Consider the following 26,539-nt stretch of genomic DNA (forward strand, 5'->3'; position numbering starts at 1 on the left):
GCACAGCGGGATATTCTGCTAGCACACCAGCACTTCGATTCTGAATCGAATCTCAGCTCTGCTACCGGTCGGCTGGGCGCCATCTAGCGGGCACAATTGGCAGTGCCTGCAGGGTAAAAAAATTGGCCACCGAGTCTGCTGGGTGGGAAAAGGTCAGACTCAGTGGGTGGGGTAAGGACCTCAGTTAGCAAACCGAGGCGAGGCGGCTGTGCAGAAGTGGAGGAGCCTGATGTGAGAATCCACCGAAGCACAGGCGAAAAAGAACGGGTCGAAGGCCCCTCCTCGAACACAACCGGGATCCCCAGCAGCAGAAGACTAATTGGCTACGGTAAATAGGGAGAAAAGGGGAGATAAATAAATAAAATAGAAAAAAACATTAATATAACGTACATAACCCCCAGTGATCAGATTATTAGCAAAATCTGATAAAAATCTAATTATTATCTGCATGTAACCAGACTCAATGTGATTAGATTAGATAATGCCAGGCTTCACACACAGTCCCAGCCTGTTATAACAGTTAGTACAGTTCATACTGATCCACCGCAGTCACTCCCTTCAGCGGACTGTGCTGGTTACCGTGCGAGTGCCGTTCCCCGAACGCCGGTCTGTCCCCGAGCTTACCGATCTGCTTCTGGCGGCCAAAAGATGGCTAGTTTTGCCAGACGGGTAGCCTGTCGCTCCCGTGGCTGTAGTGATAGCAGGAGGGACTGACCCTGCCCTCGTGGTAGCCGCTGTAGGAAGGACTCCTCTCATTACACGTACGTAGGGCGCATCCATCCCTGCACGGGGACAGTTCTCGATGACCGTCGTATCTCCGCAGTGGATAGCCAGTCTGTAAAGAGTGTGTGGAGCGGCTGAGACGGACACTGCCGCCCAGCCTGGCAGGGCTGAGATGAATGGGAGGTGAAGGAGCTGGGATGGAAGGAGGAGGAGTAGGAGGCCACTGTGTGGACTGGCAGGGTGCTATGGATTCCAGTCCTGGCATTAAAACATTAGGAGTGTACGGTGAAGTCCTCCACTGGTGAGCTGTAAGACAGACGTACAGGCCATCGGGGTGTAAATGCTCTCCGAATGTACTGTGTATAATGTGTAATAAAAATATTATACCTTCATTTTCAATGCTGTCCACTGTGTCACTGACCAGCTGTATCACCGTCACGATGGAGCCTAATTTAGGGATCAAGCAAAGGATTCTCATCAGGAAATAAAGCAGTACAACATTACACCTGAGTGCATTAATCAAAAAGCCACATTAATTTGACCTCTTTTCTCATTTTACTACATTAAAGTTATTTAAATTTAACCAATCATCATTATTTAATTACTAACCTTAATTATTAAATTATTTCATGGCTTAAGGTGAGCTTTTACATGTCCAGTCTTAATAAATTACTTAATAAATCCTCCAAATTTGTTGCGTGAACTGGTCACACTCGTACACTGTATGGCCAAAAGTATGTCCACACCCCTCCTAATTATTGACTTCAGGTTTTTAAGCCACACACCCACTGCTAACATATACGTACATGTGTATACATTTTTTCATTAAGTATTTCATTCATTCATTTTCATGTGTTACCACTGCTTTCCCCCTGGTCAGGGCTGCGGTGAGTCCGGATTGTCTGGATTTATTTGACACAATGCAGCAACACAAGAATCTATTAATTGTTGATTATCTTCAACCTTTATGATGTTTTTACTGACCAACCTTATTATAGGTAGCTCTTGTTGCCTCACAGCAAGAAGGTTCTTGGTTCGATTCCCCAGCCAGGCAGCCAGTATTCTTTCCTTGTGTAGTTTGCATGTTCTAAAAACTGCCCTAAGAGTGAGTGTGTACCTTCTCTGTGATGGACTGTCCCACCATGCGTCCTCTATTGTCTGCAAGGGTTATATTTCCCCACATCTTACAACAATACCCAAATGTTGACTCACTAAACTGTCCCTATGTGTGTGTGTGTGTGTGTGTGTGTGTGTGAATGAATGAGTGAACATTTGGAGCTCTGTGTAAGGCCTTTTTTCAGCTGCTGTGGATCCTGACTGCATTTGAGGAGGGTATATTTGTCTGAGGCGCAGTCCCTCGACCCCTTTTTTTTAACCCGTACCTCAATGGATTTGCACATGAGGTTCATCCACTTCTGCACAAGCGCCGTGGGCTGCCATCCAGGGTCCTTGCACAGTGTTCGAAGGCCCCACCCAATTTATTAGTCCAATGCAGATGGCAGCACAGCTAAAATTCGAATATCCCGTTGCACCACCTGGGAAATTTTTTATTATAATTATGCTGAAATATTAAATATGTCAGATTTATCTGCCTAGAACGGCATGTAAAAGATTTTTATATGACGTCCTGCAACACTGCCCGCCTCTCTGGTGACCCCACATACAGAACCCCACACTGTGCTGTACGCAGTCTTACCACTGTCATCGCAGGACTCGGATCGGGCAGAGTGGACATCACTGGTACTGCCGTCCGACAAACAAGCAGCCTCTTCCACAGCACCACTGGGTTCTACACACACACCAGCGCATTAGCAAACATCTGATAAACCCGTTCACACACATAGGAGCGATAATCAGTGCAGCAGTAAGTGATGCTTTATCGACTGTGTGGTTAATTTAATACTTGTTTATTATGCTCACACATGATGTGATCAGAAACTGCTCACAGTAATTATGATTCAACTAATCCCGCCAGCTTGTGCTGCAGCTTCGATTTAACCCGCCTGATTATGCGAGCGAGCTTCCTGTCGACGGCCCTCACGTTTAAGGAAACGTGTTTTTATTTGGAACGGTTCTTTAATAAATCTGTGTTAAAATTGAATGTCCAACAACCTCATGATTAAGTATCTATATACTTTTGGCTATTAGTAAAAGTTCTAAAATGAGGTGTGTCTGTCTGTATGAGGTGTGTCTGTCTGTTACCGCGTGTTGTGTTCACTTCCTCTGCCTGATACCCTCCATCACGCCAGTTCAAAGCTTTAAACTCTTCATCATCATCGTCATCATCATCATCATCGTCGCCTCCATCAGTGTCATCTTTCTCCCAGGGAGGTTTGCGAAGGGGGCAGTTCGGCAGCAGTGAGGGCAGATTTGGCGCAACACTACAAACAGCGACATCTCTCCTGGGGACCCCGAGGAAGTGTGGCACCTCCATCTGGAAGCTGCCCAGCAGCGGCGGGCATGAGAGAGTCGCCAGGCCTTCAGCTTTCTCCCCCTGGCACCGGGGCCGCGTATACGCAGTAGGGCGCACCATGACCTGCGGAGGCCCTACGTTAGTCTCGCCGTTAAAGATGGGCACGGCTCTGAACTCGATGCCCTCTGCTCCGGTGCCTGTTTTGCGCAGAGCATAATTCGTCTCTGTCGTGATGCCCGGCGCTTCAGCCCTGGTCCAATCCTTGCGCAGTATCTTCTTACGGAACGCCGCCAGCAGCAGAAGAAGCACCAGCACCACAAAAGACAGCACGCCGATTCCGATAACCTCAGCCGGGCCGATGTAGGACAAGTCCTCAGCCTGAGTGCCGACCAGAACCGCCGACGGCTGCCCGCAGAACTGGCCTTCGAAGCCGGCGGTGCAGTTGCAGTAGAACGCGCCGAAGGTGTTGACACACGCCCCGCCGTTCTCGCACTCCTCCCGCTCGCACTCGTTCACATCCTTATCGCATCTGTGATACGTAAGAGACCAGGGGGTGATGTTTTTAATGCTGTCAAATCACATTCTGTTAAAATAATGTGTAAAGTTGGACACTGGTAGCCTGGCGGGTAACCAATTGGTTGTGGGTTTGAATGCTGGCTATGCCATGCAGCTACCGTTGGGCCCTTAACTCGACGACTTCAGAGATGCTTTACAAAACTTAGTCCATCTGTTTCTCTGCATGCTTTGTTAGCTTGGTGGATCATTCTCAGCACTGCAGTGACACTGACATGGTGGTGGTGTGTTAGTGTGTGTTGTGCTGGTATGAGTGGATCTGACACAGCAGCGAGTTTTTAAACACCTCACTGTCACTGCTGGACTGAGAATAGTCCACCAACCAAAAATATCCAGCCTGTGACCACTGATGAAGGTCTAGAAGATGACCAACTCAAACAGCAGCAATAGATGAGCGATCGTCTCTGACTTCACATCTACAAGGTGGACCAACTAGGTAGGAGTGTCTGATAGAGTGGACAGTGAGTGGACACGGTGTTTAAAAACTCCAGCAGCAGCGCTGCTGTGTCTGATCCACTCATACCAGCACAACACACACTAACACACTACCACCATGTCTGTGTCACTGCAGTGCTGAGAATGATCCACCACCTAAATAATACCTGCTCTGCTCTGTGGTGGTCCTGTGGTGGTCCTGACCATTGAAGAACAGCATGAAAGGGGGCTAACAAAGCATGCAGAGAAACAGATGGACTACAGTCAGTAATTGTAGAACTACAAAGTGCTTCTATATGGTAAGTGGAGCTGATAAAATGGATGTACATTAAGAGAATAATAAGTAAAACTATACACTGCTGCCCTCTAATGGAAATTCCTTCCCTGTATCGCCCAAGTCGTGTGACTGGTTACCACAGTAATTACTGCAATATTTATCTGTAATTATAAGCAGCTATAATAGCATTACGGGAGGCTTAATTACAAAATAAAATAATGTGCAATTAAAGAGATAAAGAAATGAAATGAAGGATTAGCTGTGTGTGTGTGTGCATGCACGTGTGTGTGTGTGTGTATATATGAATGAGACAGCAAGCCAGAAATTAAAGTCTGCACAGTGTGTGTAATTAAAAGTAAGTAGAATTTAATTACTGGAAAATGAGACTCACATAAGTCCAGTGAAGCCTCGCGGGCAGCCACACAGAAACGTGCTGCCCACTGCTTTACAATCTCCTCCATTCTGACACGGTGTGGGCATGCAGGACGTTACCCTGGTCTCACACCGGGCGCCGGTGTACTGTGGTGGGCAGCTGCAGGCGAACGCTGTGAGGAATCATCACAGGTAAAATCACTCCTTTAATAAGAAACCTTAATGTGATCTTTTCTACACCTCTTACCTCCAGCAGGCAGGCTGGCACAGGTGCCACCGTTCTGACACGTCACCCCCAGGCAGGGGTCGGGATAGACCACGCAGCCCGGGTTCACCTCGCTGACAGCGGTCACCTCGCTGTAGCGGCTCCGCTTGCTTTCCAGTGGAAGCTCGTTTCCATTCAGCACGATATCTGCGAGGCAGCCCTGGAAGCCGTCGAGCGCCTGTCCGGGCCAGTGCCTACTGCTCTGAGTCACCTGTGCCCCGAAGAACAGTGAGCAATCGGTGCCCAGCGGCCAGAGGCGGACGGGGGCCTGGGCGGTACGCCAGCGCTCTACGTAACTGTCATCCAGTGAGATGAGTGTGTAGTTCTGGGTCAATTCCAGTGCCACGGCATGCCACAGACCATCGCTGACTGGGCGGCCGGAGATGCTCAGGACATCCAGACTGGTGGAGCAGTCCAGCTGGAACCAGAGTCGCCCTTCATCGAGCTAAACAGAGGAAATGACAGTGTACAGCTGATAATAATAATAATAATAATAATAATAATAATAGTAATAATAAAAATAATCATAAAAACTATAATAATAATAATAGTAATAATAATAATAATAATGTTAATAACAATAATAATAATAATAACAATAATAGTAATAATAATAATAACAGTAATAATAATAATAATAATATTAATAATAATAATAACAATAATAATATTAATAATAAAAATATAAAAAAAAATAATAGTAATAATAATATCAATAATAATAACAATAACATTAATAATAATATTAATAATAATAATAATAATAAAAATAATAACAATAATAATAATAACAATAATAATAATATACGGGCTTGGGACCGACAAGTGCACCATTCAACAGCTAGACAGTTTGGTCTATAAATTACAAAGCCAATCATGTCTGTGTAGACACCAGCCTGGCTGACAGGACTGCCAAGATTCAACCCCCAGATCACAGTGGTAGTTAGGTAGCGGATTTTACTGCTGTGCCACCCAAGTGCCAATACTAATAATAATAACTCACACACTGACTAAAGAGAATTGCAGACTAGCACATCCCTCTTCCAAACACATGTGGAACCAACTTACCCCTGCTCGTGGTGTAAACATTGCAGGCCAGGACATTGTGTCGGGTATTTGAGTGATATTATATTACATTTAATGCAATAACAGAGGGCATCAGAAACTGGGGAGTCACAAAGAATCCCTACAATGCTTAGTTTTACTTATTTTAGAAATAAGTGTCATAAAACAATGGATAGCCGCGTTTCCAAATTGTTACTGGACTATTATTTTATAATAAATAAAAATTAGGGTGTGTAAGAGAACCGAAATGCAACTAGTTTATAATTCCATCTTTACATGAATGAAATTAGAACATCTAGAGCAGTGGTCCCCAACCACCGTGCCACGGACCGGTACAAGAGCGCTACAAGAGCAATTACATTTCCAACACTCTTCGGGTGTTATTGTCTCCAATCACCACTAGGTGGGAGCGGCGTCTCATTGCTTCGAAAAAAGCTCAGAATTTACACTGATTTTCCATTCTATAGTTATTCATTGCTGATCTAGAGCATATAAAGTTATAATTAACCTTCAGCATTATACAGGGTTCGGCGCGGCTGTACATGACGACGCCTCTGCTCTGCAGGGTTCGGATCTTCAGGCTCATTTTCATGTCCTGTCCCTCACAGCTGTCAGTTACTCTGTACTTGATGTAGCTGCTTCCTGCGAAGCTTATAGACGTCTGACCTGCAGCATGCAACAACACACACACACACACACACACACACACTTTACAAACTGTACAAGCTATGTACTTGTACTGAAGACTGAAGGCATGAATTAAAAGAAAAGCTTATTCCCACTTCCAGATCATTCGTATAATAAAAGTCAACAGGGATCGTCTTACCAGTACACTGGTCCAGCATGTCAGGCAGGCACTGGCAGACAGAGGGCGCTGTTGGTCCAGTGCGCACACACTGCATGTCGGGAGGACAGGACTGGCCCTCACAAAGCTCCAAATTCGATGAACAAATTCCACCTGCTGAGGAAATGGTGTGTTACCAAACACTACTGCTACTACTACTACTAATAATAATAATAATACAGTAATAATAATATTAATATTTTTTAATAGTTTCAGCTGCTCCTGTAATTAAGGGTCGCCACAGTGGATCATTCTGGTCTACATGCTTAAACTGGCACTGGTTTTGCCCTTCCAGATGCAACCCTCATATTTGTATCTGGGCTTGGGACTGGTACTGAGAAGTGCACCTTCTAAAAGTCTCTTGGACTTTTAGCCAAACGTGTCAGTTCAGACGCCTGACAGGCTGATACCACTGCTAAAATTCGAACCCCAGATCACTAGATCTCAGCTATAGTGGGCTAGCGCAGGGGTCATAACCCTAGGGTGGGTCATGAGCCAAAAAATGGGTCTAAGAAGGAATAAAGTCATTTTAAAAGGCACTTAAAGGGGAAATAAAGTTGTACACAAGTGCCCACTTGTGGAGGCTTTACGTTACATCTTGTAAACCACTGTGGGACCAGGCTAGTGTACTTTATTGCTGCTCAACCAGATTTCCAAACCTGCTTAACATTTCTAAATGAATCAGACAACTATTACAGACCCTGGTGAACGTACCTGAGCAGGCGCAGCTCTCTGTGCGACTGAACCGTGGTAAAACCAAGCTCATTCTGGTGGTACTGTAAACGACCTGACCTCCAGGCTCCAGTTTCAGACTGAGCCTGCAGGCCTTCTCTCCACAGTCCAGCTCTCCTGAGCAGCTCTGATCCAGCACGTCTACCAACCGCAGCGATCCTCCCAGCGTCTCCCGCAGTCCGCCTAGCCTCAGTGCCAGCTCCCCTGGTTCCAGATACCCACCGTTCTGTGCCTCCACCGCCAAAAGCACTTCTAGCAGAGAGGACCGGCCACCCGGCTGCACCCCCACGATGTGCAGCGGCTCCGGGGTTCGTGCCATTTCGGTTCCTCCCAGCATGCCGTGCAGGGTTTTCTTCACGTGTTTTAGGTACGTCCCAACAAAGTCCTCAGGAGAGACGTCCTGAAAGCGCAGCATGACCGCATTCTGGACCATCTCCTCCGTGGCAAGCTCTACCAGCACCGTCACGCCCACCGTCTCGGAGAACTGGCCATCGCTGACCGTGGCGTTCATAAAGTACCTGGAATAGTTTATTGTGCTATTAATTACAAACCTTATTTTGGAAGATCTGTATGAGCAGATTTACTCCTAAAATGTGGGCTGATCTTCATCCAAGTCATAATAACAAACACCTTCAAACTTACCTTCTCTTTATTACACAAACTGCTAAATTATTTACACTACAGAGAGCTAACAACTCCTTCAAACTGGAGCAAAATAGTCTACAAACCACATTAAAAGCAGCAGAAACAAACCTTGGTGCACTGCTGTTTCTACACTAATACCTGCCAGGCTTCAGGCCGCCGAACGCCATGATCTTGCCGTCCTGTCGGTTGATCTTAAACAAGCTCTTAGGCTGAGGCAACTGTGTGAAGGTCAACACGTCATTCTCATCTCGGTCGCTGGCGTAGATTTTGCCAATGATGCCACCGGGAAACACGTCCTCTGCCATCACCACACTGATCTCCAGAGGAAATGCCACAGGCTTGAAGACGCTGCCTCCGATCACCCGTACGAACACGAAGGAGGAGGACGACAGACGAGGCTTCCCGGAGTCCTGGGCCTTCCTCACAACACAGGGAAAAATATTAGTATTTATTCTTTATTATACTATATTATTATTATTATTATTATCTTTATTGTTATTAAAACGAGTTGACCTTTAAAATTGTTGATTTTATCCCCTTTGTTTGTTTATAACTGCAAACATACATCCTTAACTGATGTAATAACCGCCCACCTAATATGCCAACAGTTGGCAGTTGTAACCTAGAGGTTAAGGTACTAAACTATTAATCAGAAGGTTGCTGGTTCAAGCCCCACCACTGCCAGGTTGCTGTTGTTGGGCCTTTGAGCAAGGTTCCTAACCCACAACTGCTCAGACTGTAATCTGTCACAGTACTGTAAGTCGCATTCGCTAGATGCCGAAAATGTAAATATAATGTAAAACAAGCACTCAAACTCACACAGACACGGGGAGAACATGCAAACCACGCACAATGGACCCAGACTGCTCCACTTGGGAACTGAACCCAGGACCTTCTTGCTACCCACCGAGCCACTACGATTTACGCCTGCTGCATTCAACAGCCCAACATTTAATGTATCCCTGACTGTTATGAAAACAGCAAAGCCTTTCACATTTTTTGGGTGTGGTCATAGTGCTTTAGCTATTCATGTTTCATTTTAAAATAATCCTGCTCAACATGACACATAAATAATCATTTAAAATGGTCTTTTAAAGGTGAGCACACCTGTATCTCCAGCGTGTACTCCCGCGTGGCACCGGGCTTAAACACCTTGTTCGAGCGCAGCTCTCCGTTCCGGTCCAGGCTGAACACGTCGTTCTCGTTCCCGGACAAAATACGGAAGTCGAAAGGGCCTCCGTTCCGCGGAGAATCTTTGTCCGAGACTGACAGTGTCAGGATGCTGGTACCCACCGGCTTATTCAGCTGAAAATAAGAGAGTAGATCATCTGACTTATGTATATTTCTCAATCATCTCAATCACAAATTATGTAGCTACTGAGCTTCTAAGCTGGGACACACCTGAATGACGGCTGAAGCATTTGCCGGGGAGAACGCTGGTGCGTTGTCGTTCACGTCGGCGATCTCGATGTTCACGCTCACTGTGGTGGACATCGCAGGCGATCCGCTGTCAAACGCCTGGACTGACAGTCTGTAGCTGGGGATCTTAAGTGAGCAATGCAAAGTATGAGGAAAACCATGAATAAAAAAGGACTATTATTATTATCATTATTATTATTATATTATTATTATTATCCATACTGTTCCAGGAAGGCCACAGACTAGCACACTAACCCTCTGTGCTCTTTATTTGCCAGCCAGTGAAGGAGGAACACACTAGACTAAAGGACTCGTCCACCACAATTGCAGCTGCCTTGACTGGACAGTAGGAGTCACTGTTGCAGCAGCAAAAAGCTGATCTCCTATCCGGTCTTCCCTCCCTCAGACACGGCCTACCATTTCTGTACAGAGCGCAACCAAGACAGTGGCACCACTGAGACTTGAACCCAGTCTTCAGCAGTGATGAGCGTAATAGACTCTGTGCCACCTGAGCCAAAATCTACAGACACAGACTTTTCATTTTGTCCTCCTTGGTTGAGTATTAGTTATGAAGCTTATAGAAATTACAGGAAAGATTTACAGTGTGTTATTTATAAGCCCTCCATTATCTATAGGGAACACATTCCAAGACCCTGTACCCCTTCAAATGCCTCAGATTCAAACCCTGGATCCCCAAATCTCAGCAGTAGTGGACTACCGTACTGTACTCCTGTGCCACCTGAGCACCCTAGATACGACTAAATACATTTTAAGGCACTGCAGTTCTACATTATTTGCAATTAAATGGGTTACTCAACATTATAAGGTGTGTTTGATGCTCTAACCTTCTCTCTATCGAGCGCCTTGTTGACCTTTAGTAGTCCAGAGACGGGATTGATCCAGAACTGGTTCCCCGGATCCCCTCTCAGGATTGAGTAAGTGATGCGTCCGTTGAGTTGGCTGTCGAGGTCTTCTGCTAACAGCTTCACAAATCCATCAAAACGACATCCAATAACGTAAATATGTGTGTAAAATAATGTCAGTGTCATCTAGTGGATATAATGAAGCTATAGTGTGTACGTTACCCTGGTGACCGTCTCTCCAATAGCGGCATCTTCACTGACCAGGACGTTGTAAACGTCCTCACTGAAGGAGGGCGCGTTATCGTTGACGTCCATTATTTCGATGCTCACGATGGTGGATGTTTTCAGAGCAGGGCTTCCACCATCCATGGCTTCAACTCTGAGGTAAAAATCTTTGCACACCTCATAGTCTAAATCATCAGCCACCATGATAACGCCTGCAAATAGTACAAAAGTAAAATGTAGGTCCTCGACTGTCGATTAAATTCAGAACGTATAAATTTGTACTTTTCCTACCTGTGGCTTCATCGATGGAAAACCTCTCCAGTTCGTTGCCTGTACTGATACTGTAGTAGATCTGAGCATTCACTCCGGTGTCTTTACTGGAGGCGAAGACCCTCAGCAGCTCAGTTCCCACCGCGACGTCCTCGGGCACCGTAACGGCATAGTCATGCTTCGGGAACACCGGCGGGTTATCGTTCACATCCAGAACCATGACGGTGAGATCCACTTGCGTGGACAGGGAGTCGGCTTCCCCGGCCAGGTCTGCGGCCTGGACCCTGACCCGGTACGAGTCCTGGAGCTCTCGATCCAGAGGCTTCTCCAGCATCACCACTCCGAGTGAGGGGTCAATGGAAAAGACGCCGTCAGCAGAGCTCGCCAAGGAGTACAAGATCTTTCTGTTCATGCCTTTGTAACACATACAGGAGAGACAATCGGGTACAGGGAACGCTTTAGACTGATTTTATATTAAAGAACTGCCAGTCAGACAGAAAGACAGACAGACAGACAACGGACTCACAAAAAAAAGTTAAACTGAACATTTATTGTAAGGACACTGGGCGGCATGGTGGCTCGGTGAGTAGCACTGTCGCCTCACAGCAAGAAGGTCCTGGGTTCGATCCCCAGGCGGGAGTTTGCATGTTCTCCCCGTGTCTGCGTGGGTTTCCTCCGGGAGCTCCGGTTTCCTCCCACAGTCCAAAAACATGCAGTCAGGTTAATTGGAGACACTGAATTGCCCTATAGGTGTATATGTGTGTGTGTGTCTGCCCGTCCAGGGCGTTACTGTGTGCCTTGCGCCCATTGAAAAGCTGGGATAGGCTCCAGCACCCCCTCGCGACCCTAATTGGGTAAGCGGTTAAGAAAATGAATGAATGTAAGGACACTGAATAAATAGCACTGCTGGAGAACACACCTTCATCAGGATCGCTGGCTTGGACTCGTGTTATTAAGCTTTTGGGAGCCGCGTTCTCGAACACACTCGCTAAAAACTCAGTAAAAAAGAAGGATGGTGCGTTATCGTTTACATCCGTCACAGTGAGGAAGATCTCAGAGCGACAGAAAAGACCTCCCCTATCTGTAGCCTGGGCTGTTAGCTTATAGGCATGGGTTCTCTCCCGGTCCATCAGAGAGGCCGTCTTTATTTCACCTGAAAGATGAAGGAATATTAAAGTAAATTCTTCTTAAAACCTCATTTTTTCTTAAGGGATGATTTAACAGAAGATAAATTCACAGTTTTCTATTTACTTTCCTTTAGAATTAATTTTGTTGACAAGCATGCATGCAAAAACAGATTGCATTACAGACCTCTACGCTAAACATGCCAGCACAAGCTTTTTATTCAACATATTATACAAGTCAGTTACAAAGACTAGAAGAAGATGATATTTTAGTAGAGTTCATACAGTATCTGTACGTGTAATTGACCAGATTACTTATGCCAAGTTCACACTACACGACTGATCGGTGATAGGGGGTTTCACACTACACCATCTATCACCAACTGGAATCGCAGGCGAGCTTCTCTGCTCTCCCAAACTACGTTTTGTCACAAAAACTAACGCGAGAAGTGACGAGGGGTTTAATGATACCACGTCCAAAAATGCACGTCAACAAGTAGCGAGAGATCAAAGTTTGTGCGCTGATGTGCAGCGTAAAATCAAAGAGGAAAAATAAATGAATCTGAGTGGATTTGGCAACGTGAGCAGCATGGATTGTTCTGTAGTGAGTTGGAGGTTAATAAATATTTTTTGCAATGCAGCGTGGGTGTTTTGTTTTGTAGAAAAGGATAAGGTTGTGTGTGCCGGTGTATTCTGATATAAACTATATTATCCCCCTGTCCCACCTTTTTACACTCCTCCCCTGCGTTTCCCCTCACCACGTATCTCGCGTTCTCATTGGCTGTTCGACACAGCACTCATTGCCAGTCTTGCAACTCAGATCCAGATATTTGACATGCTAGATATATTTCCTCGGTCGCCGAGCGCTCACCGCTCGGATCGAGTTGCTCCCAAGCCGGCAAATCTAGCGCCGACCAGTCTACAAGCAAAAACCAGGGCAAAAATCGTGTAGTATGAACCAGGCATAAGAAACTAATTTGATCAGTAATAATACAATAATATCATTATACCAGTTTTAACATCCACACTGAAATCTTCGGCTCCTACTCCAATCAGGGAGTACTGAATTTCTGCATTGGAGCCCGTGTCAGCGTCTGTGGCTCTGACAGTCAGAATACCACCATCAACGGGTATATCTTCTGGAAATGAGGCTTCATATAAGGCCTGGTGAAGCAAAAACACAAAACATACAACTAATATAGACGCAGCAGGTCAATAATTCTTATTTTCATTTGACTAGTATATAAGATATGAGGGATCTTCAAAAAGTTTCCGCACTTATGTTTTGGTAGGAAACGGTGAGGGAGGAGGAGTAATCGATCGTGTCTGAAAGACTGGGAGACGCTTATAGTCTGGATTTAGTGCCGTCTGATTTTCACCGTTTTGGACATTCAGAGAAGCTTTTCATGTAAAAAAAATGATATCAGTCTGTTTTTAAAGAACCCTCGTATTTCTATTCTGACCTGTGTACATATGGGACTGTTGTCATTGACATCCATGACGGTGACCTCCACGATCGCCCGGGTGGCAAACAGTCCGTCGCTGGCAGTGATACTGAGCAGGTATTGGTCTTGTTCCTCTCTGTCCAGCGGCTGCTTCACAAACACCTTCCACTCCCCCTGCACCGGGGCTAATGCGAACACTCCTCTGGGGTTTCCTCCTGAGCCAAGAACAACACCAATTACAAAAATATTATGACACTGTATCTGTTAATAGATCTGTCATATTTTGGGGTCTGGATAATAGCACAACATCACAATTTCATACCCACCTGTAATATAGATGCTGACCAGCCTATTCTGATCAGAAGTGTCCAAATCTCGAGTGCTGAGAACAGACACGACTTCGCCGACCGGATCGTTCTCCCTCACGGCGCCCCTGTAGTGGTCCTTCTCAAATGTCGGAGGGTTGTCATTCACATCAGCGACGGCAACAGTGACCACAGCCGTCGAAGACAGAGCTACCGTCTCCCCGAGATCGGACGCAACAACGCTGAAAGTGTACGACGGGCATCGTTCATGGTCCAGGTCTCCCAGTGTTGTAATCCATCCTGTTTTACTATCGATTGCAAACATGGCATTGGTGCTAACGTTTCTCTCAGAGGTTTGGTCCTTCTCATTGTTTAGAATCGCTCCGAGGCGGTAGGTGACCTGGCCGTTTGAGCCCCAGTCAGGGTCCAGAGCATACACCTGAATGACTCTTGTACCTACAGGCATACCTTCCATGACCATAGCTACATAGGAGCTAGTCTCGAAGGACGGCTTGTTGTCATTCACGTCTAGAATTTTTACCTCGACCTCCACCACAGACATGGACTCCACCAGATTTTCTCTCATGGTGGCGGCCACTTTGAACCGATAAATGCTCACCAGTTCATAGTCTAGTGCATCATCAAGCCTGAGAAGGCCAGAGTCTTTGTCCATTACGAACGTCCTACCTTGGTTGCTCTCCATCGTTTCACCATTTACTAAAGCGAACGTCGCTTTCTGAAAAGTACCGAGGTAGACTGAACCCAAGGCTGTGCCAACCGGTGTATCCTCCGGTATAGTAAACGAGTACTGGGGCTGACTGAACGTTGGCAGGCTGGCATCAGGAGGCAGCACGTGTATAAATGCAGACACCAGTGAATGTTTAGCGGGGACTCCGCTATCTGTAGCTTTGACAAAGAATGAGAGGACAGTCCCTCGTAAATGCACCATGCTTCCCTTCGTAACGATCCACCCCGTGTCGGGCTCGATCTCCAAAACGTCGACTAAAGGCAGCCGAGCTTCACTGTAAAGCGAATAAAACACTTTGCCGTTGTCCCCGGAATCGGGATCCTGAGCCTGGATCTGAGTCACGAGTGAACCTGGGGCTATGTTAGCCTTAACGCTAACCTTATACTCGACAGCTCTGAACCGTGGCGCATTATCATTCTCGTCTGTTAGCATCACTCTGACGGTGCAATACGATGCTTTTCCTCCTCCATCCAGAGCCATCACCATCAGCACAATGTCACCGTGTAATGGATCCTCTTTGTCTAATTTTTGGGCGGTGCTGATCACTCCATCTGCTCTTACATTAAATAAAGACTTGCCAAGGTCGTTAATGAACGAATACATGATCTGACCGTAAAGCCCAGAGTCCTCATCCATAGCCGATACCTGGATCACAGCGGTTCCTGCGGGCGCGTTCTCTTTTACCTCGGCAAGATAGAACCTTTGGCTGAACACCGGGCTGTACAGGTTCGCCCCCAGAACTTGTACGTTCACCTGCGCTGTACTAGTAAACACGCCGTCCGATACGGACACATTAAGTACGTACATCGTCTGGTCGCCCAGTCTGCGCTGGTTTGACAAGGAGATGACTCCTGTCTGAAAGTCCATGACAAAAGTCATCCTTTCATCTCCATAAAGCATGCTGTATCTCAGCCTGTCAACATCACAGCCGTCTGCGTCGGAGGCCTGGACGCAGGTGACGAAGTGTCCTCTGGGAGCGAGTTCACTGATGAAAGCCTCGTACAGAGGCTGGTTAAAGGATGGAGGGTTGTCATTTGTGTCAATCACAGAGACAGTCACCGTGACCTCGGTGCTCTTAAGCGGGGAGCCGTTGTCTGTCGCGCGGACTGTGAAACTGTGTCGCCGGACGAGTTCGTAGTCTAAAAGGCGGGCTGTCAGCACGAGACCACTCATGCCGTCGATGTGAAAGTAGTCTGTGTTGTTAAAAACGTCAGAAAGTATCTGGTACCGAATGGCGGCATTTTTGTCAGAGTCCATGTCCGTCGCAGAAAGCTGCACGACTGACGTTCCAGTCAGTGAGTTCTCAGCCAGTGTGGCGGAATAAAAAGCTTTCTCAAATAACGGAGCGTTGTCATTGACATCTACAACGATAATTTCAACATCCGCTTCTGATTTAGCGCCGGTAAACGTATCAGTGGACCGGACTGTTAGCCTGTAGTAGGGGGTAGTCTCGTAGTCTAATGGGTAAACGACACTGATCACGCCCGTGTCAAAATCGATGTCAAACGGGAACGAGGCGTCTGCGTCCGCGATGGTGTAAACGATATTCTGTCCTTGAGGACTTGTAGCGTTTACGTTCAAAATCTGAGTGGACACGGTTATGTCCTCTCGGACAGAAATGCCATAAAATCGCCTGTCAAAAACAGGCATGGCTTTGCTAACTACCCTGACCGGGAGCTCTACTGCAGTAAAAAGTGAGGGGTCACCTGCATCACGTGCAATAATGACCAGTGGGTACTCAGCATTCGTCAGGTCTTCCATGAATGTCCTCTTAAGGGTAAGTTCACCAGTTACACCGTGTAATCCAAAATATCTGTGCTCTTCTTTGAGCTCGTAGGAAACTCTCCCATTGTCCCCCTTGTCCAGGTCTGTTGCTGACACCTGAAATATGGACAAGCCAAGCTGGGCATCGACCTGCACCGCCGCGTAGTACGGACGTCCGACAAATTCAGGAGCGTTATCATTGACGTCCTTTACTTGCACTTGTACGGTCACTCTAGCAACCCTGATCCGGTCATACTCTCGACTGGCCTCAACAACTAGCTCGAAGTATTCCTGCTCCTCACGATCGAATGGGATTCCAGTGGTCAATACGGCTCCAGAAGTGGGATGGATACTGAAGCGATTCCCCGGATTTAGCAGTGCATACTTCAGAGGCTCATTCAAACGGTTTCCTATTGCGGTAACCACCACCAGGGTAGACGTGTTCGAAATGTTCTCCAACACAGAGCAGAAGTACGAAGGCCGACTGAAGACGAGGCCGCTGTCCAGAGCCTCACGGACTAACACGGTCACGAGAGCTGTGCACGAATAACACCCATCAGAAGCCGTAATGCTGAAGCAGTACCGGTCCTGGGACAGTTTGCCGTTCTTGACCGTGAGGACGCCAGTTTTGGAATCGATAGCAAACACGTCTAAGTTACTTTCAGAGATTGAAAAAATCAGGTCGGAGTTCATATCAGGATCAGATGCGTTTACTTGTAAAACCTCGACCCCAGCGTACGTAGGAAGCAGCAGTACAGCATCATAAGCATCCTGAGAGAACTTCGGAGGAGAGTCATTGATGTTCACAACCTTTATTCTGACCTCAGCAGGACTTTCCACAGTCAGCTCCGGGCTACCGTTGTCTCTGACGTTGACCTGGAAGTAAAACTCATTAAAAGTCTCGTAGTCCAGGTTAGCCACGGTCCTGACTGACCCGGTACCAGAGTCCACAGTAAAAAACGACCTCGCCACGTCGTCCACGATCTGAAATACTAAAAAAGAATTCTGGTTCTTATCAGGATCGGCGGCTTGGATCACCAGTGGACTTCCATCCTCAGCTAATACCACACTGTTGACGGGGGCTGATTCACTAACGCTACCGGAGTAAAGCATCCGTTTCAGAACTGGTGGATTATCGTTGACGTCGACCACTTGAACGTTGACTGTGGTGCTGGAACCAATCCCTGCCATGTTCACAGCTCTGATAACCAACGCGTACGATGTTGTGGCCTCGAAATCTAATAACCTTCGGGTCGTGATTACACCGGTGTAGCGGTTGATCTTAAACGTCTTCTTGCTATTTCCTTGCGTGATGTCATAAATGAGTTCCGAGTTGCTTTTGGCTCTGACGTGACTGACAAAGGCTCCGACGGGTACGTTTTCATCGATCTCAGCCTGGTATTCTTGTTGGGTGAACTTGGGACTTGATACATCAGAAAGTGTAACGACAATCCTGGCACTGGCTGAGGCACTACGGGCCGGAGTTCCACCGTCCGTGGCTCGCACAGTAAGGACGTACTGACCAACGCCAGTGACGTCCAGCTCCCTCGACAGTGAGATCATGCCAGACAAGGGATCGATTCCGAATGCGCCCCCAGTGTTACCTAGAAGAGGAAAGTTATATTTTTATTATTTTAAATCTACAATGCCTGCCTGTTCCTCACTCCCAAATATTGAACTACCTTGACTCTGTTCAGGATTCGGACAGGATTAATCTGTTAAGTCTATGTTTGTCCAGTCCTGGCAAAGAAACAGAGCTTGGGGTTCATTTTCACGGAGGTCGTGAGGTTCATGCAATAACATTGACGGTAGAGAGATGGATTGCTGATCTCGGAGAGACTTTGTTGCTGTGTTGCCTTTCGGTTTTTCCTTTTAGTTTCGTTATACACAACTTATGCTGCTGATTCTTTTTCAAATTATGGACTAAGTGACTCCTACGAATGTTTCTAAACATGCTGTTTCATATTGAGCCACTTTTTCAAACACATTTTAGCTTTATGCACACATCATACCCACAAATCACCTCTAAAGCTGATTATACTTTTACTTTAGAGTCAGAATAAACGAAGCTGACAAAGTGGACCGAGTAGCTGGCATACTGGTTGCAGTTTCACCTAGGGTAGCTGAAAAGACGTGGCTGGTAACGTCAACAAACCCATGTGATTGTGTGAACCTCAGGACCTCCGTGAAAATGAACCTCAAGCTCTGTTTCTTTGCCTGGATTGGACAAACTAAGACTTAATCCTGTCTTAATCCTGAACAGAGACATGGTAGTTCAATATTTGGGAGTCGTATGTGCATCCTAGGGGTGCTTTAAGGTCTCAAGTCTCACTGGCCAGCACGGGATCATTAAAAGAGACAAGAAAATTACAACGAGGGAATCAGTAACAATTAAAATGTTTAAAAAAGCTACAAGACTTTGTGCTGCATGCTTTATGGACACGCCCGCCGATGAATAAAGTGCCTGCCAATGATGAAAAATAGATAAAGAGATTTGTGAGGTAAACTGTCACCTTTCTGAGCTCCAAAATGAGGTAAGGTGATTTTTTTACTGGAGAGATATCCCTACTTAGCAGTTCCGGATGAAAAATTGGCTGACTGTACTGGCCTATTCGCCTAATATTATTAAATGACTCAATAAGCTAAATGCGGGACGGCACAACTCTTCCCTCTGTCAGACAAAGCTGAAGCATAACTCAGAGCGTGCTGTTACTAACTCCCAGTGGACATATTCACCTTAAATCTACAAAGCCAAAGATGAGACTAAGTAAAACTGAAATAAATCATAAAATAAATATGCATTTCATTGAAAACAGAACAAAAATAGATATTTCATGTCTTACTATCAACCTTAGCTGTCTGAAACAATGAGTGTAGAACTTGGAAAAAGATGAAACATGCCTTTATTTGTTATGTATATAGATACATGTGTACAGTACAATGAAATTCTGTTTCCGCATATCCCAGCTCGTTTGGAAGCCGGGGTCAGAGCACGGGGTCAGATATTGTACGACACCCTTGGATCCGAGAGGGCTGAGGGTCTTGCTCAAGCCGTTTATACTTTAACTTCAGAGTCAGAACAAATGCTGACAAAGTGGACCAAGTAGCTGGCATACTGGTTGCAGTTTCACCTAGGGTAGGGCTCTCTGTGGCAGCTGAAAAGACGTGGCCGGTAACTGCATGTGTGTCGAAGGGGGTGCGTTAAGGTCTCAAGTGTCACTGGCCAGAAATTTAGTGGTGGACAGTGGCTGCATGGCAGAGCTAAGATTCAAACCCTCGACCTTTTGATAGCCCAAAGCTCGAGGCTACCACTGTCAATCCTTGAGTTTGCAGCAGTGGGAATCGAACCCACGCCTCTGAAGAGAATGAAGAGACTGGAGCCTGAGTTCCTCCGCAGGCAATTAGAACTATTTGTAACAGTTCTATTTAATTGGAACCTTTTTATTATTAGCGAGTAGCTATTTTTATAGTCCATTACCTCTGAGATTTGGGGATTAGGGGTTTGAATCTTAGCAATGCTGTCGGCAAACATGTACGTTTAGAGTAATTTATGCCCTAGATTGTGTAAAGTACTTGTTTTTAGGACAAAAATAATATAGATACTATAGAAACAGACCTGATTCGATGGAGTAAACCAGTTCCTTATTCCTCCCTGCGTCTCTGTCCAAGGCTGTGACCTGCACAACAGGCATCCCAGGTAAAGCCGAGTCGATTACCTTCCCATCATACACTGTGTGTGTGAAAAACGGACTCTGGTCATTGGAATCCTGTACGTTCACGATGATCCGTGCCAGGTCTCTGTAATACGGGAACTCCTGGTCTTTTACCTACAGAGAATAAAGGACAAAAGAATCAAATCTGAAGAATGGTGACGGAAACAGAACCTGAAAAGCAGGACGAAAGGAATGAGAATTAAAGAGACGAATGAACAGATTAAACAGATAATGGGAAAATTATTTAAATGAAGGAGGTCTACAGTCAGCTGCTTCCTCGTCGATATTATTATGTCACGTTTAGTACAGGTGAAATTAATCTTAATCCTTTCAGTGAAGTAACAGACTGACCTTCTTCACTGGGAATTAAATTTGGCATTACTGCAATTCATTAGCATTTTTAATAACAGGATAATGAAACTGTTTTCTTCTCACCATGATAATAAGGATGTGCCGGGTCCGCGCCTCGTAGTCCAGAACGTCGGCTGTGTACACGATCCCGGTGCAGGGGTTAATCCGAAACGCGCGCATCGTGACCGGATCGACACTGCCGTGGATGGAATAGGTCAGCTTGGCTTGTTCGTCTGCGTCCGTGGCTCGAGTTCGCAGAACCTCGGTGTCGACTGGGACATCCTCCGAGACCGAGACCTCGTACACGGGCTGTGAGAAGACCGGCGCGTTGTCATTGCTGTCCAGAACTCTGATGTAAACCTGAAGGTCAGCAAACAACAACAAGTCAAGATGATTGTGTGTAGTGAATTAATTTTATTTCTATAGTGCTTAAAAATGTTCCTATTGTTTTTACAGAGATCCATTATAAGCAAATTAAAAATGACAGTGACCTTTGGTAGAGAACCCATATCATAATGATGTTCTTGTGATCATATGTGCAACACTTATTTCTCTAAACATATTGACCTAAATTATTGCTAAATCTTCTATAGGATCTAATTGGATCCAGTTTTTCTTGTGTATTTTTTTACATCTTGTAAATTTGACTTGACTTTAGATGAGAAGATCCTAAAAGGACCTTAATCTGGTTATGATCGTGAACAGCAGGAGATTATTATTTGGGAAATATTATTTGTTACTGTAACATACAATGATGGACTATTTATGGGGTTAAGGGGATTAAATGGCATATTCCTGTGTTATACGAGGAAGGGCGACTCCTGGCCCGGTTTCTGCATAGCGCATCGGCTTGGAACCTACGGCCTAGAGCTCAGAACACCGTGGCACTGGCGGATCCTCGAATCCTTTGCTCTGCCAGTTGGTCCATCCTCCTCTTACTTCGTCCTTGATGAGGCAAAAGAGCAGCTGCTTTCACCATCACCCTGGAACTGTTTTAAACAGCTGCTGGTTTTACTTTTACCTTCTGTATCATAAATCCGGGAACAGTATAAAATTGTGGGTGCTCAGATGGCACAGCGGTCCAATATGCCAGCCTACCACTGCAAAGATCTGAGTTCTGTCCTAGGCTATGCCTGTACGGAAAAGGAAAAAGGGCCTATTTTCTTCATCCGTGGCCTCTGCTGTCTGGTCGAGGCGCCTGCACTAGCAGTGGATGATCTACAGAGCTCAGCACATTTTGTCAATCGTAACGTAGCTCCCTCTGAGACACCAGGCAGGTAAAAACATGCAGCCAGTGACTATACACGTGACAGAGGGGGTGCGTGATAGTCTCAGCCTTCCTCCGTCACCGCGGGCCAGTGTTAGCAGCATGATTTCAACAGGAGGGAATTGGAGATGACTAGATGACCTTAATGAACCTGTTATTTGTTGCATGAAATCTTGCCATAGAAGAGCAACATCATACGATAAAACAAGGTGTCACTTACACAAGCAGAGGAAGATTTATTTATATATTAAAGCTTTATAATGCCTTTAATGTGGGAATTAATTCTGACCTTCAGTTCTGATATTTGGGCAACGGATCTGATGATGGTGACTATATAACATATGAAATCTAGTAATATGCATATAGTGAAAACACAATCTAGCACTATTTCTTTAGTATCAATGAAAATTAAGCTGTAAACACACACAAATCTTGAACATTTCTAACCTGTGTGGTCGCTGTATTGGTTCCATCAGTAACTTGGACAGTCAGGTTGTAGAATGACTGAGTCTCTGCGTCCAGAGGTTTTGCCAACATTATGGTCCCCATTCCTTTCTGAACGTCTGGTTCATCATAGATTCCTTTAAAATATAATACATTATTTAATTAATATCAAATAATGGAACATAAATACTCTTACTGTGTGTAAGGAATTGATTAATTGAGAAGCATCAGTCCATCATACAGAAATAAAGAATGAATAAAATTATACATATGCTTATCAGTGGCAGGGACTAACAATCTGGCCAGGATTGCTTGGGAAACTAATAGTAAATAGCACCAAATTACCATGTTTTTACAGGTTTCTTTCAATTTATGAACAAATATTAATAAGCAATGTAACTGAGGATAACAATCTTAGTCATAGTGATATACAGTAGTTGTTTGGCTGCAAAGATGGTAAACATGGTATCTGAACCTGTGATGTCCCTTCTTATTTATAGTCTGTTTTACTATTAAAATATTGGAATATGCAGAAAGCAGACTAAGTATTTATGTGTTCCTAAAAGGGCAGCACGGTGGCTCGGTGGGTATCACTGTCGCCTCACAGCAAGAAGGCCCTGGGTTCGATCCCCAGGCGGGGCGGTCCGGGTCCTTTCTGTACTGAGTTTGCATGTTCTCCCCGTAAAATTCCACAAACATAAAAAGCAACTAATATAATGATTAAAGAATTTAGCCAGATATTTAGGATATCATGATGTTAAGCCATAGCAGGGTAGCAAATCCCTTCTCGTATCCGTAGCTCATATATTTGCTTCCAAGAAAAATGTCATTTCCATGCAATAAATCAAAGTTTTATAGACTTCCCAACATCTATATGCTGGCACCTTTCTCATCACTTAGAGCCTCTTATCTCAATTTGCCACAAACAGCTGCGATAGGTTCAGCGCCGCAGTTCCTCAAATCAATAATTCCGGTCCATCCGGAAGGTTCGGGGTATTTTTTAGTATTCATGACATGTATCTTTTCTAGTTTCACTCAATTTCCATTGCATTTAAGTGAGATCAGTGAAAGCGGAGTCTGGCGGCTGATGGAGTATTGACTATTTACTGTAACAAGAGTTGTGCTTTTGCCTGAAGCAAACAGATCTTAAAGAAAGGAAGAGAAAGCGGGATCGGTTCCTCCGTAATAGGAAAAGCTGAATGGTTTTTTTTTTTCCTCACCTGTGTTGGCTGTGCAGTTTCGAGCTCGGGAAGTGTGAGGAATGTAGAACGTTTCCTGTGATGTCCTTCCACCTTTTTATGTCAAGGCAGATGAAGTGGGACGAGAGAAAAGATGAGAGAGACAAAAATAAGAAAGAATGAGAGAGGTATCATGTTAAAAAAAAGCTCTTCAATGCTGATATGGCCATCATTTATCAGCATTCAAAAGATATTCTCATAATAAATACACCTTAGAAGCAAAAGTATGTGGACACCAGACCAAAAACATACTGGAGGTATTTACATATATGGTACTAACTCCACCCCATGTGATTACCCACTCCTCTGAGAAGGTTTTGGAGTGTGTACACTGATATACACAGATCAGCCATAACATTAAAACCACCTCCTTGTTTCTACACCCACTGTCCATTTTATCAGCTCCACTTACCATATAGAAGCACTTTGTAGTTCTACAATTACTGACTGTAGTCCATCTGTTTCTCTACATGCTTTGTTAGCCCCCTTCACCCTGTTCTTCAATGGTCAGGACCCCCACAGGACCACCACAGAGCAGGTATTATTTAGGTGGTGGATCATTCTCAGCACTGCAGTGACACTGACATGGTGGTGGTGTGTTAGTGTGTGTTGTGCTGGTATGAGTGGATCAGACACAGCAGCGCTGCTGGAGTTTTTAAACACCTCACTGTCACTGCTGGACTGAGAATAGTCCACCAACCAAAAACATCCAGCCAAAAGCGCCCCGTGAGCAGCGTCCTGTGACCACTGATGAAGGTCTAGAAGACGACCGACTCAAACAGCAGCAATAGATGAGCGATCGTCTCTGACTTTACATCTACAAGGTGGACCAACCAGGTAGGAGTGTCTAATAGAGTGGACAGTGAGTGGACACGGTATTTAAAAACTCCAGCAGCGCTGCTGTGTCTGATCCCCTCATACCAGCACAACACACACAAACACACCACCATCATGTCAATGCCAAATAATACCTGCTCTGTGGTGGTCCTGACCATTGAAGAACAGTGTAAAACAAGCTAAAAAGGTATGCAGAGAAACAGATGGACTACAGTCAGTAATTGTAGAACTACAAAGTGCTTCTATATGGTAAGTGGAGCTGATAAAATGGACAGTGAGTGGTTTTAATGTTATGGCTGATGGGTGTATATGTCTGGAAGGTTTAGTTTGACTATTCCACACAGTGTGGAAAATTCTAAAAAGCCTGAACAGCTCTCAGAATGCTGATAATGTCACTTGGAGTCACTTTTAAACGTCTTCTGTACGAACAATTGTTTACAACCTCGGGAAGATTAAACCGACCCGACTGCTTTAACGCAATCACAAACACAATTAGCAGTGCTTCTAATTTACACCGTGTCTACATTTCTTTTTCTTTCTGGACAGCTAATAAATACCCAAACGACAAATCATTACCACTCGCCTAATGAGATGCTAATGTTGCTCAGCAGCTGACAATCTTACATCAGGACGGGGTGAGGGAATCGTTTATAAGAAGCCGTCAGAAGATTGAGTGTTGGGTGGTACGGTGCCGCAGTGAGAAGGGCCCGGCCAGGGTTCTTTCTGTGTGGAGTTTGCATGCTCTCGCCGTGTCCATGTGGGTTTGCTCTGGGTGTTCCACAGACATGCAGTCAGGCCAACTGGGGCTAATAAAACAACCCACCTCAACCCTTACCAGGATAAAATGGATGCTACTAATGACATTTTAGCAAATGCTTTTATCCAAAGCGATTTACAGTACTGTGACAGTATACTGTCTAAGCAATTGAGGTTTAATGGCCTTGCTCAAGGGCCCAGCAGTGGCAACCTGGCAGTGGTGGGGGTTGAACCAGTGACCTTTCGATTACTAGTCCGAAACCTTAACCGCTAGGCTACAACTGCTATTTTATCCAAAGCAACTTACAATTAGAACAATTTGTGTTGGAGGTTGACCTACCAACCTTTCGATTATTAGTCCAGTATCTTAACGACTGGGCTACCGCTGCCTACAACATAGCGACACCTGGTGGCAGATTGTTCTCAGTGCAGCTGTTTTATAGGCAGAATTATTCTGATTCAATAAAATAAACAGTTTATTGATGCAACACAGTTCTACACCCGAAATTTAGTTCAACTGTCTTTTTAAATGTCAAACTAAATGCATCAATGTGCGTTTTTAATATTGTTTGTTTGTTTATTAGGATTTTAACGTCATGTTTTTACACTTTGGTTACATTCATGACAGAAAGATTCATTGGTTCACAAGTTTAATATCAAACACAGTGATGAACAATTTTGTATCTCCAATTTACCTCACTTGCACGTCTTTGGACTGTGGGAGGAAACCCACACAGACACGGGGAGAACATGCAAACTCCACACAGAAAGGACCCGGACCTGGGGATCGAACACAGGGCCTTCTTGCTGTGAGGCGACAGTGCTACCCACTGAGCCACCGTGCTGCCCACGTGACAGGTCATGTGACATCAGTTACAATTAGAAATGTGGACTAAAGCAGCGCTTCCCAACCTTTTTTGCACCACGGACCGGTTTCATATAAGATATAATTTCACGGACCGGCGGGGGCGGGAGGATTTAAAATAGAATTGAAGATCGGTGGGAACCCTGAGCTGTTTTCGCTGCAACGAGACGCTGCTCCCATCTAGTGGTGATTAGAGACACTGACACCCCAAGAGTGTTGGAAATGTAATTGCTCTTGCAGCGATTTCTAATTATTTATTCTTTCTGTGCGGCCCGGTGGTTGGGGACCACTGGACTACAGTGTATTTTAAATAAAAAAAACAACATTCTGATCTTACATGATCAGTCTCTGCTCTCTGATAAAATGCTGGAAAAACATCTGAATCGTATTCCAACAGCGTGATGTTCTAAATCCTTAATGCAACGTTTCAAAGCTACGAGCTTCAAATCAATCGATACAGATTTAAATCAGCATGTAATGATCCTGCTATTATGGGATGGCAAGAAGTTGGAGGAAAGGATTTGGCAAATCTGGATGAAACATGGAAAGAAAACTCGGACC

At 45.2% G+C, this 26,539-nt stretch overlaps 1 protein-coding gene across 1 annotated transcript in view; it reads right to left on the bottom strand.

Moving 5' to 3' along the window:
* Positions 1-652: 652 nt before the first annotated feature.
* The window catches only part of LOC134332238 (protocadherin Fat 3), a 47,374-nt gene continuing 21,487 nt past the window's right edge, over positions 653-26,539 (bottom strand). Inside the window, exons 6-27 of the mRNA XM_063013799.1 lie at positions 23,503-23,574; positions 22,286-22,419; positions 20,656-20,931; positions 20,124-20,334; positions 14,017-18,111; positions 13,709-13,905; positions 13,256-13,409; positions 12,041-12,274; positions 11,143-11,535; positions 10,849-11,063; positions 10,609-10,746; positions 9,746-9,889; positions 9,452-9,649; positions 8,483-8,760; positions 7,682-8,217; positions 6,950-7,081; positions 6,632-6,789; positions 5,041-5,503; positions 4,813-4,966; positions 2,926-3,665; positions 2,420-2,512; positions 653-1,170 (exon numbers count right to left, since the gene is read on the bottom strand). Coding sequence (XP_062869869.1) covers positions 653-1,170; positions 2,420-2,512; positions 2,926-3,665; positions 4,813-4,966; positions 5,041-5,503; positions 6,632-6,789; positions 6,950-7,081; positions 7,682-8,217; positions 8,483-8,760; positions 9,452-9,649; positions 9,746-9,889; positions 10,609-10,746; positions 10,849-11,063; positions 11,143-11,535; positions 12,041-12,274; positions 13,256-13,409; positions 13,709-13,905; positions 14,017-18,111; positions 20,124-20,334; positions 20,656-20,931; positions 22,286-22,419; positions 23,503-23,574 — 9,533 coding nt within the window. The remainder of the gene's footprint in view (positions 1,171-2,419; positions 2,513-2,925; positions 3,666-4,812; positions 4,967-5,040; positions 5,504-6,631; positions 6,790-6,949; positions 7,082-7,681; positions 8,218-8,482; positions 8,761-9,451; positions 9,650-9,745; positions 9,890-10,608; positions 10,747-10,848; positions 11,064-11,142; positions 11,536-12,040; positions 12,275-13,255; positions 13,410-13,708; positions 13,906-14,016; positions 18,112-20,123; positions 20,335-20,655; positions 20,932-22,285; positions 22,420-23,502; positions 23,575-26,539) is intronic.

This window comes from Trichomycterus rosablanca, chromosome 18, assembly GCF_030014385.1.
Source record: "Trichomycterus rosablanca isolate fTriRos1 chromosome 18, fTriRos1.hap1, whole genome shotgun sequence".
NCBI classification, from domain to species: Eukaryota; Metazoa; Chordata; class Actinopteri; order Siluriformes; family Trichomycteridae; genus Trichomycterus; species Trichomycterus rosablanca.